Source organism: Somniosus microcephalus, chromosome 7, assembly GCF_052327205.1.
Source record: "Somniosus microcephalus isolate GS21.2 chromosome 7, FLI_Smic_1.0, whole genome shotgun sequence".
Lineage (NCBI taxonomy): Eukaryota > Metazoa > Chordata > Chondrichthyes > Squaliformes > Somniosidae > Somniosus > Somniosus microcephalus.
In genome coordinates, this window is record NC_140993.1 from 235,847,391 (window position 1) to 235,867,171 (window position 19,781).

At 44.7% G+C, this 19,781-nt stretch overlaps 1 protein-coding gene across 1 annotated transcript in view; it reads right to left on the reverse strand.

Annotated features, from left to right (window-relative positions):
- The window catches only part of LOC147115153 (regulator of G protein signaling 22-like), a 142,231-nt gene extending 129,528 nt beyond the window's left edge, over positions 1–12,703 (reverse strand). Inside the window, exons 1-3 of the mRNA XM_085993988.1 lie at positions 12,554–12,703; positions 7,622–7,784; positions 2,535–3,447 (exon numbers count right to left, since the gene is read on the reverse strand). Of these exons, the coding sequence (XP_085850114.1) occupies positions 2,535–3,447; positions 7,622–7,784; positions 12,554–12,703 (1,226 nt within the window). The remainder of the gene's footprint in view (positions 1–2,534; positions 3,448–7,621; positions 7,785–12,553) is intronic.
- Positions 12,704–19,781: the final 7,078 nt, after the last annotated feature.

Genomic DNA, 19,781 nt, shown 5'->3' on the forward strand with positions numbered 1-19,781 from the left:
ACATCATATGAAGACAGGATCAGGGTTAGCTATGATGTCCCTATGCTAGATATCGGGCATCTCTGATGCCACCCAAAGGCAGCCAGCACCTCTTAACGGGCAGGTGCACTCTAGCTGCAGAACAAAGGGAATACTTATAAAAATTGAAATGGCTTCAACAAGGTTCTCTGTTGCTGCCTTGGAGGCCTTGGTGCAGGCAGTGGACAGGAAGATGGACATCCTCTTCCCTCCCAGAATCAACTGGGAAGAGGTCGCAGAGCATATCAATGCTAGGAGCTTAACACCCAGGGCATGGCTACAATTCCGGAAAAAATTCAATGACCTCACTAGAGTTGTCATGCTAAGAATACTGCTCTATTACTTTCTGCTCATACCTACACCCTCACTACTCATAAGGCCTCCCTTTCCCCATGGTGAGCAGTTCTTCCTGCTGGTTAGCACCATGTGTTGCTGGGCGAGTTCAGTACGTGCCGAGTCATGTGCTGGGGCATACCAAAATCGAAAACAGGTCCCCCAAGATGGGTGAATTGCTTGGATGGATGCAGCTGCAACACCACTCAAGAATTTTGACACCATCCAGGACAAAGCAGTCCACTTGATCAACAGCCCATCCACCACCTTAAACATCTACTCCTACCTCCACTGGCGCACCATGGCTGCAGTGTATTCTATCTACAGGATGCAATGCAGCAACTTGCCAAAGATTCTTTGACAGCTCCTCCCAAACCATTGACCTCCACCACCTAGAAGGACAAGGGCAGCAGATGCATGGGAACTCCAAATCACACACCAACTAGACTTGGACGTATATCACCATTCCTTCATCATCGCTGGGTCAAAATCCTGGAACTCCCTATCTAACAGCATTATGGGAGTATCTTCACCACACAGACTCCAGTGGTTCAAGAAGAAGGCTCACCACCATCTTCTCAAGGGCAACTAGCAATGGGCAATAAATGCTGGCCTTGCTAGTGACGCCCATATCCCAAGAATGAAAATTAAAAGAAGCGCAGAACACTAATGTACATAACATATTTAACTCTTTAAATAACCTGGACGTGCACTCGGCAACCAGTGGAGTTGCCTATACCATTATGGTAGGAAGCGCATTTCTGGCTTGTAATGAGTGCCAATGATGCGTGACAAATTGAAAGTTTAAGAGGCCGAGAAACCGGCACTGCATGGCCGAATTTCTAGGCCACTGAGGAGAAAAATGTGTTTAAAAAAAACATGTCTGGACATTGGGTAAGGGTAGAATGGAGCTGTTCAGTAATACCATCCACAGTCAATCAAATTACATGACAATGCTCATTATCCAGGTTATCACACATGGAGAGCAAGGTACCATGGGGTGGCCAGCAACAGTAAGACTGCACTGAGTTGGACCCTTCAGGAGTGATGGGCAGAAAATTGGAGGGAAGAGAGAAATTGTAAAAGAAAAAGTGAAGGACTTGAAGAGTCTGGACAATGATAAACGTTACATGCTATGAAGATTACATCTACAATATTCCCAAGTACAAACAGTCACTAGAAGCAATCAGAATAAGGACCATCGTCAGCAGCCATTTATCAGCTGTCATCAGTATATGGAGGTTCAGTCAAGCCAGGGTATGTCATCATTCATACCTGTGCAGTTTGGTACCTTTTTTCACAAAATTAGTAGCACATGGGACAGAGTTTACTCTTAATGACGACAAGACTCAATTTCAATTTGATGGTTGCAAGGCACCTGGGAATCTGACCCCAATTACTACATGAGAGATGACATCAGCTTCCAATTGACCCTGTGCTTGCTAATTGTAAAATTGGATGGTGGATCACTGTTACCTGCTCCTTATGGTTTGCCCTTTCCAAACCCCAATTTGTAGCTCGCTGGAGCTTTTACTCAAGAAGAAGGAACTTACATTTTGTCTTCAGGATGTCCTAAAGTGCTCCACAACAAAGTAATTACCTTTGAAGTGCAGTCACTATTGTTATGAAAGCAAATGTGGCAATCAATTTGCACACATCATGGTCCCACAAAAGGCAAATAAGATGTGTGACCAGTTAATCTGTGTTTGTGATGTTTATGAGAAAAGAATGTTGGCTAGGCACTGGGAGAACTCCCTGCCATTAAAATAGTGTTGTGAGATCCTTAATATCCAACTAAACAGTCAGACAGGACCTCAGTTTAACGTTGCATCCAAATGATGGCGACTCCAACAACTCCTTCAGAACTGCACTGAAGTCTCAGCCTAGATTCTGTAATCAACCTTCTGACATAAGCACCTTGGGATGTTTTGCTACGTTAAAGGCGCTATACAAATGCAAGTTATTGTTGTTGATAAAGGGAGAATGCTACCAATTGAGTTAAGCTGACACGTGACTCAAAGTCTAAAACAAAAGCTAAACTCTTGCATGATTAATATCGCATGTAAAGTTTACATAAAAAGTATTGAGGTTTGCATTTCAGTTGAGAGCTGTTATACAGAAACAATTGGTCCCCATTTTCAAAAATCTGATCTCTAAGTTTGTAAGACAAATCTTGGACTAACCTTTGCTTCTTTTTGGCATCCTTGATAACCTTTAATCTTTCAATATCCATCCACAGCCACCAGTATTTCTCACCAGCTGTTCCCTGAAGAAACTTCTTGAATTTTTCAATGTCCTTTCTACTCTTGAAATTATAACTGTGACGTGGTGTCACGTAGCAGAAAGCTCCGATATCATCTTCCTCATCAGAAGAATCCTTGCCCATACTGTCGGAAAAACCTTTTGTACTATCACTCGCTGCAGACGATCGCTCTACATTCAGCTGAGCAGTTGGAGAAACATGAGACTTTGGTGCTGTGTGAGTATCAATCTTTGTATTACTGTCCAACTGAGGTTTTGTTTCATCAGGCATAGAAGGGAGGTTGGTCGCTGTACTTTGGGTTGTTGTTTTATCGTCGATGTTGACCTGCTCTTCATGGGTTGTTGTTTTATCATCGATGTTGACCTGCTCTTCATGGGTTGTTGTTTTATCGTCGGTGCTGACCTGCTCTTCATGGGTTGTTGTTTTATCGTCGGTGCTGACCTGCTCTTCATGGGTTGTTGTTTTATCATCGATGCTGACCTGCTCTTCATGGGTTGTTGTTTTATCATCGATGCTGACCTGCTCGTCATGGGTTGTTGTTTTATCATCGATGCTGACCTGTTCTTCGTCCTTTTCTTTTTCTTCTAGGTAATCTTCAGTTTTACTCTCTGATTTCACTGCAAGGAAAACTGCTCTTGGTGTCTGCAAAGGGTACTCGTGGATGAATTCAAATAATTTGTCATCCACAACTTTTGGTTTGGAAAGACCCGAGCTGCAACTACCTTGTTCATTGTCGCTATTTAGTCGGCGTGACTGCCGTTTGCTACTGTGAAATCCATCCAGCAGCTTTCGAGCTTCAACACTGAACTTAACTTTATCCAACAGTGAAATACCTAGAGCAATTCAATATTAAGAAATGTAAATCATAGAATCATAGAACACTACAGCACAGAAGGAGGCCATGCGACCCATCGTGCCTGTGCCGGCTTTTTGAAAGAGCTATCTAATTCGTCCCACTCCCCTGCACGTTCTCCATATCCCTGCAACATTTTTCTTTTCAAGTATTTATCTAATTCCCTTTTAAAAGGTATTATTGAATCTGCTTCCACCCTTTCAAGCAGTGCATTCCAGATCATAACTTGCTGTGTAAAGAAATGTTTCCTCTTGTCGCCTCTGGTTCTTTTGCCAATCACCTTAAATCTGTGTCCTCTGATTAGCAACCCTTCAGCCACTGGAAAGTTTCTCCTTATTAACTCTATCAAAACCCTTCATGATTTTGAACACCTCTATCAAATCTCTTAGCGTTCTCTGCTCTAAGGAGAACAATCCCAACTTCTCTAGTCTCCCCACTTTCATAGGAAAAGGGCAAGGATTCAGTGGCAAAGTCATGGTATGTGACACATTCCCATTTCTCTCTATATTCCATTTAGAAACTGCTAGCCCCAACAGGTCAAGACAACATGGGACGTATTCTCCACTAATCTTGGCAGTTGGGCTGGAGTCACAGGCAACCCTGAAATTCAAGCCTTATATCATCGGGTTTGGAAACAGGTGTTCTACTATTTGAAAGAACTGAAGTCATGCTTTTTGTACCAGCCACACAATACATTCACAGGGGTCTGAAGAGGGAGGGGGTAGAAAATGTTTTCAAAATGTATAACTAGTAATTCATTCAGGCAATATATAATTTGCCAATTTGTACACAAAGATCCTGGAATAAGTGAACGGGGCTAATAAACAAATCATATGTCATCAAATTGTATGACATTTCTAGCCAATAATGTGTCAGCCAGTGGCTCAGTGGGTAGCACTCTTGCCTCTGAGTCAGAAGGTTGTAGTTTCAAGTCCCACTCCAGTGACTTGAGCACAAAAATCTGGGCTGACTCTCTTCTATGGCACTATTTCGAAGAAGAGCAGGGGAGTTATCCCCAGTGTCCTGGCCAATATTTATCCTTCAATCGACATCACAAAAATAGATTATCTGGTCATTATCACCTTGCTGTTTGTGAGAGCTTGCTGTACGCAGATTGGCTGCTGCATTTCCTACATCACAACAGTGACTACACTTCAAAAAGTACTTCACTGGCTGCAAAACGCGTTGGGACGTCTGGTGGTTGTGAAAGGCGCTATATAAATGCATGTCTTTCTTTTATTTTTATAACTACATAATAACATATAGGCCCAGTAATTTGGGTCCCAACGCGTGAGTAAGCACCGTGTACTCACGCATGGGCCCGATGGAAGTGCCGGTTTTCAGCACGCACAGTATTTTTTTTTTTTTTTTTCTTCAAAAATTTGAATAATTGTTTAAATTAGTTTTTTACAGTTATTAATAGTTAATTTAATTAGTGGGATTTTTTAAAAACTTTTATTTGAAGTTTAAGTACTGTTTTGGGCGCCTGGAGTTTTCATGAGTTTGACAGTTCTTACTATCAACCTCATGAATGAACTTTTGCAACCTCCGATTGGTTGCCCAGTGCTCACGTGATCCCAGCCGGCTCATCAAACTAACTACGCCGCTGGATCACGCAAGCACAGCGCGCCGGGAGCTGAACCGGGCCACTGACAGGAAATCCATGCAGGGCCAGGCTTCAACTGTCGGCGCGCTATGTAAGTGTAGGTCGGGGGCTTGCACCCGCGGGAAGCCCCCGACACCAATTTCTGGGCCATTGTCATTTATACAAATGTAATATATTTCTAAAAATAAAATAACAATATATGGTAACTTTTTAACAAAACATTTCTTTTGGTTAATATTTTTAGAAATACAAATTTTACTTTATCTTTGAGAAACAAACTCACAGATATCATTGCAAAGAATGGCTATAATTTACCTATCTGCAGTGTTTTTACATTTTCAGTAAAGAACTATTACTTCATCAATATTTATTATGCAATGGTTGTTGAAATATCAAGTGATCATGGTGCACTGGTGAAGTAAATAATGCCACCTAGGCCCTTTGCATATGTAAATAAGGGAACCAAACGCCAGTTTGAGGGCCCCTTTGCAAAATAGGTCTGCCTATTTAAAAGAAAACATAGTCTACCTGCAGCCGAATCAGTGGTGCTTAAAGGCACTGTGGAGGCCGCCACCAAACAGGTAAATTTGTTTAAAAAGTACTTGCCTGAATGTGGAGCCGGAAAGAGCACTCCCGGCTCCACTGCAGCACCAAAGACCATTGCCGGCTCCCCTTGGTCTCCTCCCAATCACCCCCACCTCCCGATCACCCCCAACCCCTCCCTCCCAATCGGCACCTGCCTCCTGATGAATGGGACTTGGTGCGAGTTAGGATATGGGCAGCAGAGTTTTGGATGAGCACAAGTTTATGTAAGGTGGAAGAAGGGAGGCCGGCCAGAAGAACATTGGAATAGTCAAGTCTAGAGGTAACAAAGGCATGGATGAGGATTTCAGCAGCAAGTGAGCTGAGGCAGGGTCGGAGTCAGGCGATGTTACAGAGGTGGAAGTAGGCTGTCTTGGTGATGGAGCAGATATGTGGTCGGAAGCTCATCTCGGGGCCAAACACAACACCAAGGTTGCGAACGGTCTGGCTCCGCTTCAGGCTGTTGCCAGCGATGGAATCGGTGGTCAGGGAATGGAGTTTGTGGTGGGGAACCGAAGACAATGGCTTTGCTCTTCCCAATATTTACCATGCATTAAGAGCCATATTCCTCTAGATGTTGAGCTTAACAAAAAAGTACATGTGAGTAAATAGGGGAGCAAGAATTGAAAGCAGTCTTGGAACTTCTTTCCATCTTTACTCTTGTTCTCATAGTCATTTAGTCTTGCTCTCATGCTAAAATATGTCAACAGAAATTAGCCAAAAGGAAAGCATGTTATTCGTCATGAGAAAGTTAATTGAAGGAACGTACGAATGATAATTGAGTTCTGAACCCCAGGCCTGACTTGGAATTAGTTCTACAAAAGAGCAAGATTTCAAAATGTCAGAATAGTTAGCACTTATTGTTGTGTAAAAATAATCTAAATCTTTTGCTGATCAACAAAATATGATATTGCTGTGGAGAATTGTGGGTAAAATGTTTTCTCTATTTTTGAGGAGTGGATATGTATGGCACTCTATAGTTGGGTCGGGGAATATTTTGGCAGTCGCACTGTTTAAATGGTAATTTAGTTACTTAAGAATTTTTTTTTAAAACATTGGCCCAGAAATTCGGGTCTCCACGGGTGAGTACGCACGGGGTACTCACCCGTAAACCCAATGGAAGTGCCGGTTTCGTGCATGCACTGCGCATGCGCGGGAAACCGGCACTTCTGTTCCCCTGAAAGAAGGGGTTAAGAGGTGGAACGCGTGCGCAGGAGAGGCAGCGCGTGCACATCGAACTTGCGCTTTTTTTCCAGGTTTTCCCGGGAAGGTAAGTCTCCAGAAGTTAGATATGTAAAAAGCAGTCGCAAGGCCTGCTTTTTACAAGGTAAGTGGTGAATTAATTAAAATTAAAACATTTTTTCCACAGGTTTATTATTTTTAAATACTTTAAAGAAAGGTAAGTTTAATTTTAGCCCTGTTAGAAAATAAAATTACTTTTTTCAAAAATTTAAATTATTGTTTAAAATAGTTATTTCATGTAATTTATAGTTTATTTTAAAAATGTGATGTTTTTTTAAAAATTTATTTGAAGATTTAGTGATGTTTTGGGGCATATAGTATTTATAGGTTTGACAGGTCTTCCTGTCAAACTTAGGAATGAAGCATTCCCTGCTACCATTGGCTCTCCATGGTCCACGTGATCCCAGGGGACGCATCGAACTAACTGCGCCCCCGGGATACACAAGCACTGCGCGCCGGCAGTTGGAGGAGGCCCAGGATCGCAATTCCACGGGGACCCACAGCTCAACGGCCGGCGCGGTAAGTAAGTGCAGGTCGGGGGCTTGCACCTGCGGGAAGCCCCCGACCCGAATTTCTGGGCCATTATTATAACATGCCATTCCTAAAAACGAGTTCATGTTTCACTAAATCACCTGCAGGAATATTACATCACCCACCATTTTGGATGGCATTCATTAAATTCTATGGTATGTGATACAGAAAACTATAATCCTAAGTGTCTTACCAGAAATGCCGCTTTCTACGGCCGTCATAGAAGTTGCAGGAGGAGTTGCAGAAGTTGTAGTTGTCCCAATGCTGATCACAGCGTCGCCTTTAGGCTGGATGATAATCAACGGCACTTCTTCCTCTGCCTCTGTGTACAATGCTTCAGTTTGGGTAACAGAAGGCTAGGAAGGCAAATTTGTTACTTGCGATAATTATTTGGAACGTTATACGCAAAAGCAAGTTTATAGTTGGTTGTGCATTTAGTTAATAATACACTCATCTAAGCTAATAGCAGGAACTCAATAGAGCTATGAACAACATGAACATGAACATGGCCATTAAAGGATAGTCAGGATAATACCACAGGTAACGATAGAGAGATGGCAGAAAGATTAAATAATTATTTTGTATCAGTTTTTACCAGGCAGGTAGAACAGGTGGACACACCATTGGATGATGAGTTTAGTAATAAGATAAGGGCATTTAAAATAAAAAAGGGCATATATTAAATAAATTAATCAAACTCAAAGAGGATAAAACCTCTGGTCCATGCATTTCAATAGAATCTAGGGAAGAGATAGCAGAGACATTGCTACGCATATTTAATAATTCGTTAGAAAAAGGTGTAGTGCCAGAGGACTGGCGGATAGCTAAAGTAATACCTATATTTAAGAAGGGGGATAGAACATGTCCAGGGAATTATAGACCAGTCAGCTTAACATCAGTGGTAGGAAAAATAATGGAATCTCTACTAAAGGAGAAAATAGAAGACCGTCTAGAAACCAACAATATAATAATGAATAATCAACATGGATTTCAAAAGGGAAAGTTTTGCTTGACCAACCTGATTGAATTTTTTGAAGAGGTAACAGAAAGAGTAGACAATGGTAATGCAGTAGATGTCATTTATCTGGATTTTCAAAAAGCCTTCGATAAGGTACCCCATAATAGACCGATAAACAAGGTCAGAGAATGCGGAGTCAGGGGACAAGTAGCAGAATGGATTGCTGGCTGTCTTCAGGACAGAAAGCAGAGAGTAGGAGTAAAGGGTAGCTATTCACAGTGGCAGAAGCTGGGTAGTGGTGTTCCACAAGGATCAGTGCTGGGACCACTGCTGTTCACAATTTACATTAACGATTTAGACTTAGGAATGAAAAACACAATTTCTAAATTTGCGGATGACACCAGATTAGGGGGGATAGTCAATACTGAGGAGGACTGCAACAAATTACAGGAGGCCATTAATAAACTTGCAGAATGGGCATATAATTGTCAAATGAAGTTCAACACAGATAAATGTGAGGTATTACATTTTGGTAGGAAGAATAGGGAGGTCACTTATCACTTGGAGGGTGCGAGTCTAGGTGGGGTAGAGGAACAAAGGGATCCAGGAGTACAAATACACAAATCACTAAAAGTTGCGACACAGGTTAGCAAGGCCATAAAAAAAGCAAACCAAGCACTAGGGTTTATTTCTAGAGGGATAGAATTGAAAAATAGGGAAGTTATGCTAAACCTGTATTGAACCTTGGTTAGACCACACTTAGAGTACTGCGTAAAATGCTGGTCGCCATATTATAAAAAGTATATAGGGGCACTGGAGAGGGTGCAGAGAAGATTTACAAGGATGATACCAGAAATGCGAGGGTATACATATTAGGCTGTGTCTCTTTTCTCTTGAAAAAAGGCCAAGGGGTGACCTAATAGAGGTCTTTAAAATTATGAAAAAGTTTGATAGAGTGGATACAGAGAGAACTTGTGGGGAAGAGCATAACTAGAGGTCATCAATATAAGATAGTCACCAAGAAATCCAATAGGGAATTCAGAAGAAACTTCTTTACCCAGAGAGTGGTGAGAATGTGGAACTCGCTGCCACAGGGAATGGATGAAGCGAATAGTATGGATGCATTTAAGGGGAGGCTAGACAAGCATATGAAGGAAAAAGGAATAGAGGGTTATGCTGATAGATTTAGATGAGGAAAGATGGGAAGAGGCTCGTGTGGAGCATAAACGTCGGCATGGACTGGTTGGGCCGAATGGCCTGTTTCTGTGCCGTATATCCTATGTAATCCTATGTTATGAGGATCTGTACCTTTGCTTTCTGCTTATGAATGCTGAGAAGTATTGACACTCTACCCAATAATAAGTCCTTCACACCAGCCCCCACTTAGGAGACTTTCCATTTCTTTTCTCCTTCCTATCTGTCCACTTACAATGACTCCTCTTGAACCTCAAGAAAATCTATTCTTGGTGTTTATTATAAGTCATTAACCCTGGGGAAGATGTGAACTGCTTCATACAATGACATTGCCATCAATGTAATAGGATATAAACTTATCCAGATGGTCATACACCATATTATGTAGATAACCACCATAAGGATTCAAAGAATAGCCTATGCTACATGGGAATGTATAATTCATTGTGGCCCCGAATTTCTTCAGGGCCAGTAGAGTTCCTGGGGCGCAATTTGGCAGTGAGGAACTGGGGTGGGGACCTAGTGAAGCTGGGTTTCCATCCCAAGGATCATCAACATTGAATTCCTGCTGGGGGCAAGTGTGGGGAGACAATAGGAGACAGGACAGATGGAATGGTGTAACCCATTGGATAAACTGCAGCTCTCACTTCCTATTGACCAATTGTACCATATGCTGGCATGATACCATCGTCCAGTACCATGGAGGGCTGTAATATGCAAGGACAGTGGAGTTTAGGGTGTGTTTTTTGAGAAGGGGTTATGACAGTGGTTTTGAAAAGGAGGGGGACAGTACCTGAACAGAAGAAATGTCACCCAGCATGGAGACCAGGAAGGTAAGTTGAGTGGTCAGCACTTTAGTGGCAATGGGGGTCAAGTGCACAGGAAGTGGGTCTCATGGATGAGATGAGCTTGGAAAGGGCATGAGGGAAGATGGAAGAGAAACTAAAGAAAGACGGGGGTTCCAGGGCTAGCCAGGGGGAGCCTGGGGGAGGTTTGATTTGGTGGGCAAGTGGAAGGGGAGGAAGCAGCAGAGGCAGCTGAACAGATGGCTCAATCCAAGTAACAAAGAAGACTATGAGCTTCTCGCACTTGTTGTTGGAGGTGAGGGTGGAGGCTGCAGGGGAGAGGGATTTAGGAAGGTGGTTGGTAATGGAGGAAAAAACCTAGGGATTATCTTTGCTCCAAAGGATGATCCTGGAGTAGTGGGGAGTTTTGGCAGAGGAGAGTGAAGCCTGATGGCACTTGATGTGGTTCAGCCAGATCTGCTGATGGATGGCTAAACCAGTTGTAGGTCACGGGGCCAATCTCACCGATGCCATAATTTGTAAAGTGGTGCTGCTGCCTTACTTCAGTGCAGTACTAATGGAGTGCTTCACTGTTGCAAATGCCGTCTTTTGGATGAGGGGTTAAACCGAAGTCCTGTCTATCCTCTCGGGTGGATGTAAAAGATCCCATGGCACTAATCGAGGAACAGTACGGGTATATTCCTTATGCCCTGACCAACATTTATCCCTCAAGCAACACCACTAAAATAGATCATCTGGTCATTTACCTCATTTCTGTTAGTGGGACCTTGCTGTGCACAAATTGGCTGCTGTGTTTCCTGCATTACAACAATGACTACAATTCAAAAGTATTGCATTGACTGTGAAGTGCTTTTTGATGTTGAGGTTATGAAAGGCTCTAAATAAATGCAAATTCTTTCTTTGTGCATCAGTCAAGCAGCTTTCCAACACACCATTTGGCTCCCCCACCCAGCGGGCACCTAGGGTGCATTGACACTGGTTAGGAGACCCATTGGTTATAATTAAAGTCCTTGAATCTGCCCTGCCCCAGAAACTCCAGCAGGGTCAGTCTCTCACTCTCCAAGTGGATCACAATTCCTGATTTCTCACAGTTATGGTGGTGGAACAGAATCACAGATATTCAGGGCCTATGTATTCCTCCACCATATATGTGCGTGATAGCTAATCAATCTATATGCATAATTGACCACCACTACTTTGAAAATCCAAAATATGCATGCATTTTAAATTAGACCCATCTCGTGAAAATCTAGATTTTATGGCAAGTGTCAAAATTAAACTATATACGTGGGAAAAATTGGGTTGCTTTGCGCCTCCCATTAGCGCCCCCGGGGGGTGCTAATGGGGTGCAACGCCCTTAGCGCCCGGGCGCAGTGCCGCTAACACCTCCCACAAAATTCAGCGAAAGGCCAGCAGCGGCAGTAGCTGGTAGCGCCCCACGGCGCTCCGTCTCCGGTGTTGATGTCATCACTGTGCGCAGCGCCACCGCTTATGCCCCAGCTGCAAATTTCGGTCACGGCCCCGACCTACCGCTGGACGATATGTCCGACAGGATCAGGGCGCCGTTTCTGAAACCGCGGTGGAGCAAATTAAAGGGCAGGTGCCGGGCGGCTTTTTTTTTTGGCCGCCTGCTAGCACCTGCCCCCTTCTGCTTTTTTATGCGGGGTGCCGGCTGCAATCGGTCAGTCCGGCACTCCTCGAGTGCCGGGCTGTTTTCTCGGCACCCCGCTGCCCAGTGGTCCAGCAGGGCCCCAGTACGCACAGCGCTAGGCCCCTCCGCTTTAATTAGGGGAGGGAGGCCTGCAATGCCGCGGTGCTACATGCCAACGCGCATGGCACGGTTGCATGTAGCGACACGATATTCAATGGTAGCGCCCCAGGAAGAAGGGGGGAGTGCTTCCAGTAATGCCTCACTTCCTGCTTGGGGCGCTACCGCTGAATTTACGGTGCAGGGGCACTAACATTTTCAGGGCGCTAAAAGTAGTGCCTCGGCGAAGTTAGCGCCCCAAAGGGAGCGCCACCAAATCTTTCCCCCTACATTTTTGTTGTATTTTCTCTGTTATTATGCTATAAGTGTAAGATTAAACATCAATTCAAAGACAGTGCCACTGTTGTATCACTAGCTTAGCAGCACAGGAAGGCATAAAGATATCACTGGCAAACTTGCCTCCCTGTACACTGACACCAGATCACTTTGCTCTTCATGGCCGATAGACAACTCTTCCATGGTAGCTTCAACCTTGTCCATAATTTTAGGCGTGGGGTTTTCTTCTATTTCAATAACCCATGGGCAGTATGCAGGATCTATTTGTGGCATGCCGGGTCCAGTGAAACAGCTGTCTAACTGAGACAGCAACTTTGCAAGCCTGTAATTGATAATAGGAACAAAGCCTCGGTCAGGCAGATGATATTTATATGATTAATAACACGATTCCTTTCTTTTTTAGATATTAAACATCAACGCACTACTTTGTGTAACACTACGCAGTCACAATTTCTCTCTTTAGAGTACAAGTATGAATAACACCTGAAATTAAATTCAGTGATGTACAGCAGACTGCAGGAGATAACAAGATATTAAATTGTATTGATGTTTGTAATGGCCTCTGTAAGAGCTGTGATATACTGTGTAGTACTTCATGATGTATAAATATTTATTCATTCTAAAAGAATAAAGACAACATTTTAAAGCTGTTCGAAGTTTCTTATCCAGTTTGAGAGGAGCATGTTGAAGGAGTTTTCTGCTGCTGTTTACTGACACACAAGTGTCTAGAGTATGTTCTCGAACTCTGCATTGTATTATTATAGTTGAAATTGTTTACACAATCGGTTCACAATATTCAAAGCTGTTTGAAATGTGTTGCCCTGTTGTTGCAGGGATCAAGCTGCTTTGTTACCAGAGTGTATAATTAAGGATAGGGTGACTGAATACCTTGAAAATTTTCAGCTGATCAGAGAGAGCCAGCATGAATTTGTAAAGGGTAGGTCATGCCTACCTGATTGGATCTTTTGAAGTGGTGACTAAAGTGGACAGGGGAATGTCTGTAGATGTTATCTATATGGACTTCCAGAAGGCATTCAATAAAGTCCCTCATAAGAGGCTGTTAGTTAAAGTTGAAGCTCATGGAATTGAAGGCAAATTATTGACCAGGTTAGGAAACTGGCTGAGCAGCAGGAGACAGAGAGTAGGGATAATGGGCAGGTACTCTAATTGGTAGGATGTGACTAGTGGAATCTGTGTTGGGGCCTCAACTATTCACAATATTTATTAACAACTTAGATGATGGAATAGAGAGCCACATATCCAAGTTTGCCGATGACACAAAGATAGGCAGCATTATAAGCCGTGTAGATGGAAGCATAAAATTGCAAAGAGATATTATTAGATTAAGTGAACCGGCAAAACTGTGGCAAATGGGTTTCAATGTAGGCAAGTGTGAGGTCATCCGCTTTGGATGTAAAAAGGAAAGATCAGTGTACTTTCTAAATGGTGAAAAGCTAAAAACAGTGGAGGTCCAAAGAGACTTAGGGGTCCAGGTACATAGATCATTATAATGTTATGGACAGGTATAGAAAATAATCAAAAATGCTAATGGAACGCTGGCCTTTATATCTAGAGGACTAGAATATAACGGGGTAGAAGTTATGCTACAGCTATACAAAGCCTTGGTGAGACCACACCTGGAGTACTGTGAGCAGTTCTGGGCACCACACCTTAGGAAGGATATATTGGCCTTGGAGGGAGTGCAGCGTAGATTTACCAGAATGATACCTGGACTCCAATGGTTAAATTACGAGGAGAGATTACAAAAAATAGGGTTGTATTCCCTGGAATTTTAAAGGTTAAGAGGTGATTTCATTGGAATTTTCAAGATATCAAGGGGAACTGATAGGGTAGATAGGGAGAAACTATTTCTGCTGGTTGGGGAGTCTAGGATTATGGGACATAGCCTAAAAATTAGAGCCAGACCTTTTAGGAGTGAAGTTAGAAAACACTTCTACACACAAAGTGTGGTAGAAGTTTGGAACTCTCTTCCACAAATGGCATTGATGTTAAGTCAATTGTTAATTTTAAATCTGAGATTGATAGATTTTTGCTAACCAAAGATATTAAGGGATATGGGGCAAAGGCGGATATATGGGCCCCGATTTTCTGCCAGCCATTGGGCGGCTTTCCAGGCGGCCAGAGGCCGAAAATCGCCGAAAAAGCGGGTCGCGACCCCCCCCACCTGATTCCCCGCCCCGTCCGACTTTCAGACTGCCGTTTCTCCGCGACCCACTTCAGTCCCGGCCGTCACTGGCGGGACTGGCCGTCGAAACACAAATCACCAATTATTACCTTGTTTAAGTAGATTTTAAGGGGCCGTTGTGATTTTGGGGCTTTCCCCACGTGAAACACGCCTGCGGGGAACCCCGCTGATGAGACCTGGCGTGAAAACAGTTGGCTTGCTTGCTTGCAGCTGCAGGTCAATGAGGACTGAAGAGATTTAAACAGGCAGCATTTGCAGGCTGCAGGACCTTGTTGATGAAGGCTTGGGGGAACTTTTTGAAGGCTTAGGCACAGCTGCAGAAAGTTGGAGCCTCACACACTTCTCCAGTGTGAGCTCCTGGGAAGCCCCTCTCACCACCCTAACTCAGCGCCTCCTCAACGGAGGCATCTGCCAGAAGCATGGGAGGCCTTTGGTACCTTCCCTTCCTGGCATTAGAGGATCTCCAACAGCAGAGGAGGCTGGAGCAACTCCAGCAACAGCATCACCAGCAACTTCAGCAGGAGCGGCAGGCTGCGGCTCGCCCACCTGAGGCAGCACAGGCCAGAAGGGGTCAGCGCATGGAAGGCCATCGGCACAGGAGATACCCCCCAAACAGGGTGTACAGACACTGGGTCAGCTACCTCAACATGACTGAGCAGCAGTGCCAGAGGCGGCTCCGACTTTCGCGAGAGGACGTGACTGACATCTGCGCAATGCTGCGGCAAGACCTGGAGCCCAGAGCAACGGGTCCACACTACTTGCCAGTGGCCATCAAAGTCACCACCGCACTCAACTTTTATGCCTCAGGCTCATTCCAGGGATCAGCAGCAGACATCAGCGGCATCTCCCAGGCTGCCGCACACACATGCATCACGCAGGTAACCAATGCCCTCTTTGCATTGCGCACAATCACATCCATTTCACCAGGGATCGCGCAAGTGTGAGGGCGCGAGCGCGTGGATTCGCTCAGCTGGCAGACTTTCCAAGGGTGCAGGGCGTCATTGACTGCACACATGTGGCCCTTAGGGCACCCCACCACAATCCAGGAGTTTTTGTCAACCGCAAGGGCTTCCACTCCCTTAACTTTCAGCTGATGTGTGACCACAAGAAGGTGATTTTGCATGTTTGTGCCAGGTTCCCTGGCAGCTGCCATGATGCCTTCATACTGTGCCAGTCTACTGTGCCTCCGCTATTCATTCCGCCAAACGAACTTCAAGGATGGCTTCTTGGAGACAAGGGATATGCCCTGCACTCTTGGCTAATGACGCCCTTGAGGAGACCAGCCAGCGAAGCTGAGGAGCGCTACAACTCCAGCCACATTACCACCAGATGCATTAATGAGCAAACCATCAGATTGCTGAAGATGCGCTTCAGATGCCTCGATAGATCAGGTGGAGCCCTACAGTACTCATCAGTCAGGGTCTCCAAAATCGTTGTGGTATGCTGTGTGCTTCACAACATGGCATAGCGTCGTGGCTTGCCGATTCCACAGGCCCAAGAGGCTCCTCACAGAGCTGCCTCGGATGAGGATGATGCTGAGGAGGAGGAGGACGACAGAAACGAGCATCCTGTAGAGGCCCACCAACCAGCGGCACCAGTGCGCGAGAACATTGCTGGGCGGAATGCAAGGAACGCACTCATCCTGGGCAGATTTGCGTAGCCTGGAACATCAAACACTGCAGCCTCACTGCTTCTGAATTGACCATGGACAGTGGCCCATGCCTGCACTTTCCAACAACTTTGACCAGCTTGCAGTCATCTGCAAGTTATCCTAAGGCCTCTATGTGACATCCCCATTCGCCAAATGACAAACGCCATAACTGCAGCAGCTGGCACCAGATTTTTTATGTACAGGAAAATGATGGCATTAAAACTATTTACAAGACTGGATAGTGGAATAGTTATGTGAATGTGAGCATAGAGAGGGAATGGGTAAGGGTGCATGGATGTGACTGTGAAGTGGGATGTGGAAGAAGAGATTGCTGAAGCTGAGTGCTGTTGGGGAAAGGCAATGGGGATCAGGTTGAGGGTGATGGAAACTTCATACTTGCTTTCCCTGTGCGGTGAAGGTCATGGAAGTGCTTCCTGCACTGCAGCCAGGTGCGACAGGTGATACCCAGAGAGTTTACCTCTGCTGCTACCTCCATCCAGGCAGCCGTGGACTCTTTGGGAGGCCTCTTCCTCCCTGAGCGAGGGTAGAGGATCTCCCTGTGGGCCCTTACCCCATCCACCAAGGTCTGCAATGACGTCTCGTCGAATTTGGCCGCAGCTCGGCCTCTGCCGCTGGCAGCAGCTGGTGCAGGCTCCTCTGCCATTGTGCAAGAGTGGTTGAGAAGCCTGCAGAGGTGGAGAAGCTTGCTGGACACTTTGAAAGCACCACGAATGATGACATCATACTGTGGGGCTTTCTGACACGAATTGGACAATTAGCAAGGCTGCCCACATGCTGGGAATTAATTGGCCACTTGAGGGAAAATTGCGTGGAGTTGGCTGACACATTTTTGTGTGTGTCAGAAACCCCACATTCGGGGAAACCCGACCATTTCCCACACAAGCCAAAAATCGGGCCCATGGAGTTAGGTCACAGATCAGCCATAATCTCATTGAAAGGCATAACAGGCTCGAGGGGCTAAATGGCCTCCTGCGGTTCCTATGTTCCTATATTCTTCTGCTTTAAAGATTAATGGGAAGGACATTGTGAATAAATTAGTGTACTTTATTGCATGTGTGAAGAATAATTGAGTGATGCATTGATTTGATTATAATACAAACTATTTCATTTCTGGGATTGATTCATAAACTTTAATTAGCATTCTCCTTGCCCTTATCACCATGTTGTTAATTTTATGTAATCAATGTCAGTGATCTTATGTGCCTGGGTGAGAGCCATTTCTAAGAGTTCTAGAGAAGGGGAGGAGACAGGGTATTTTCTTTTCATTTTGATGGAAAAGTGGATGTGGTCAGTGTTAGGTTTTGGGCGGACTTCAGGTGGGAGATGAGCGGTGTAATCACGTTGCTCGCCTGAACTCCCTGCCAAGGGACTGGAGCCATTCTGAGGGCCGGGTCTCATTTATATTAGATGGGTGAGCAGTGAACACTAATCCAGCGCTCACAGGCAGCTCGCCGGATGCGGGGAGGGAAGGGGGGAGTCAGGAATTCTGGCAGCTCCAATGCAGAGTCGAGTCAAAGTGGTATTCTTTGTTGGGGGGGGGGGGGGGGGGGAGGGGTAATTGTGGGGGAGCGCACCGGCAGTGGGCCAGAATTTTTATCTGGGGCCAGGAGGAGAATTTTAAGGACTGGCCTCTGGTTAAACCATTCAACAACTGGTACCAAAGGTACACACTCTGCCTGTTGGTACCTAAAGATTGCATCAAGGTCCCAAACATCACAGGACCCCAATTAGCATATTTAAACGTGGCTCCAGCTTGAAACAGGCGGGCACCAGGGCCGCCAATGGAGGAAAAGGATGGTGGATGGGAATGGAGCAGAAATGGAGCAGTGCTTCTTAAAATAAATTATTTTAAATTAGGTTTGTTTTTTTTAAAAAGAAAATCGCAATTCCGGGAAACCAACCAGCGCCAGCAATGGTCCCAGTCACATTGCTCCCACACGGACATCCACATATTGATGGACATCCAGTGCGGACACTTCTTAGTTGCAACGTGGCAATGTTTGACATCAAGCCCTACTAAAGTTTTACTGTACGTCAATTGGGCCACAAAAAACACCCACCCATTCCACTCCGAATGTACATAGTGGCCACCTGTAAATTACAGCCAATCCAGCCTTTGGCTAAAGCAGCAGTCAGGTTCCACTATACAGGAAACTTTTTTTTATCCGGCACGGACAGGACCGACGTGGCACCGGTTCATCAAAAATTCCGGATAACCGAACGCTATAGTAAAAGATACGGAGCTGAGAGCTCCGTATAAAGCAACAAACCCTTAGCAACAGCTTCAAAACAATGGCCACAAGTTGCAAGCATCTCTGTAGCTTAGCAACAGCTGCAGCCACACCCTTGCACAGCAACAAATGGAGGAAGGCACGTAATAAAAGTTACCTGAACCTACTCCTGAATTTTGCCGGTTAACCGAGATTTCCGGTTATTTAGATGCCGGTAAATCGAAAGTTTCCTGTAGTAGGTTTGATAGCCTGTAAATAGATCTTAAAATGCTGGATAAAGGGTGTTAAGCGTGCACCTGTTAAGTTGTCTTATTAAGTTTGCACATTTTAACACTTTCGGTTATTTTTAGTTGGCAGCAACACTGATACTTTCAGTCATTAAATTTTGTTGAAAACTCTGCCGGGGGTAAGGTCTGTGTGCTAAGCATAATGAGACTGCAAGCCCATTCTTTGTAAACAAGTTTATGTTTTTGACTCTGTTTCTCTCTCCACGGATGTTGCCTGGCCTGCTGAGTTTTTCCAGCGTTTTCTGTTGTTATTTCGGATTTCCAGCATCCGCAGTATTTTGCTATCATTATGCTTTTATTCCAGAATTTATCTTTCTCCACTGTTTTCTCCAAGCAATATCTGTACAGAATTAGTTGGTTGTCAGTACTGAAGGAGTTTTAAAATGTCAAACAGCTGTCCCAATAAACCCTACATGCATTGAAGAAAGGTCAGAAAATAAACACAGTTTTAGTAATGGCTTGCTGGATAAGCACAACGGCCAGCTGAGTGCTCAGCCAGAAGGGCTGGGACGTGCTGAAGTTCCGCCTTCAGTTTGTAATGAGATAACTGATCTCAAGTGAGACAATGGTAGTTGACCTCAACATAGTAGACTAGAGAAAGAAACAAAATCAGGGTTCCCACTTCTGACTGCTATATTGCGACCCCTGTTGTAAAGTGTGCACATGTGCACGTGTGCGCCTGTGCACACTCCACCTGATAACGACAAAATTGGAATAGGGTCTGCCGTTCCCCGCTGTTGAACGGCTCATCAATACTCCATCCCTATGCTCACATGTTAAGAAAGGCTTTTTTTTTTTTTTAAGCGAGATACTGGAGTGCTGTGACATCCATGGGACTGTGTCGGTGCCTTCAAGAGAAGAGAGGGCAAAAGTAATGGACAAAAGTAGAGGTGAAAAAGGAAAATAGGACCAAGACACAAGAAGGAGCTGCAAAAACTTTTTAAAATGTTAGGAT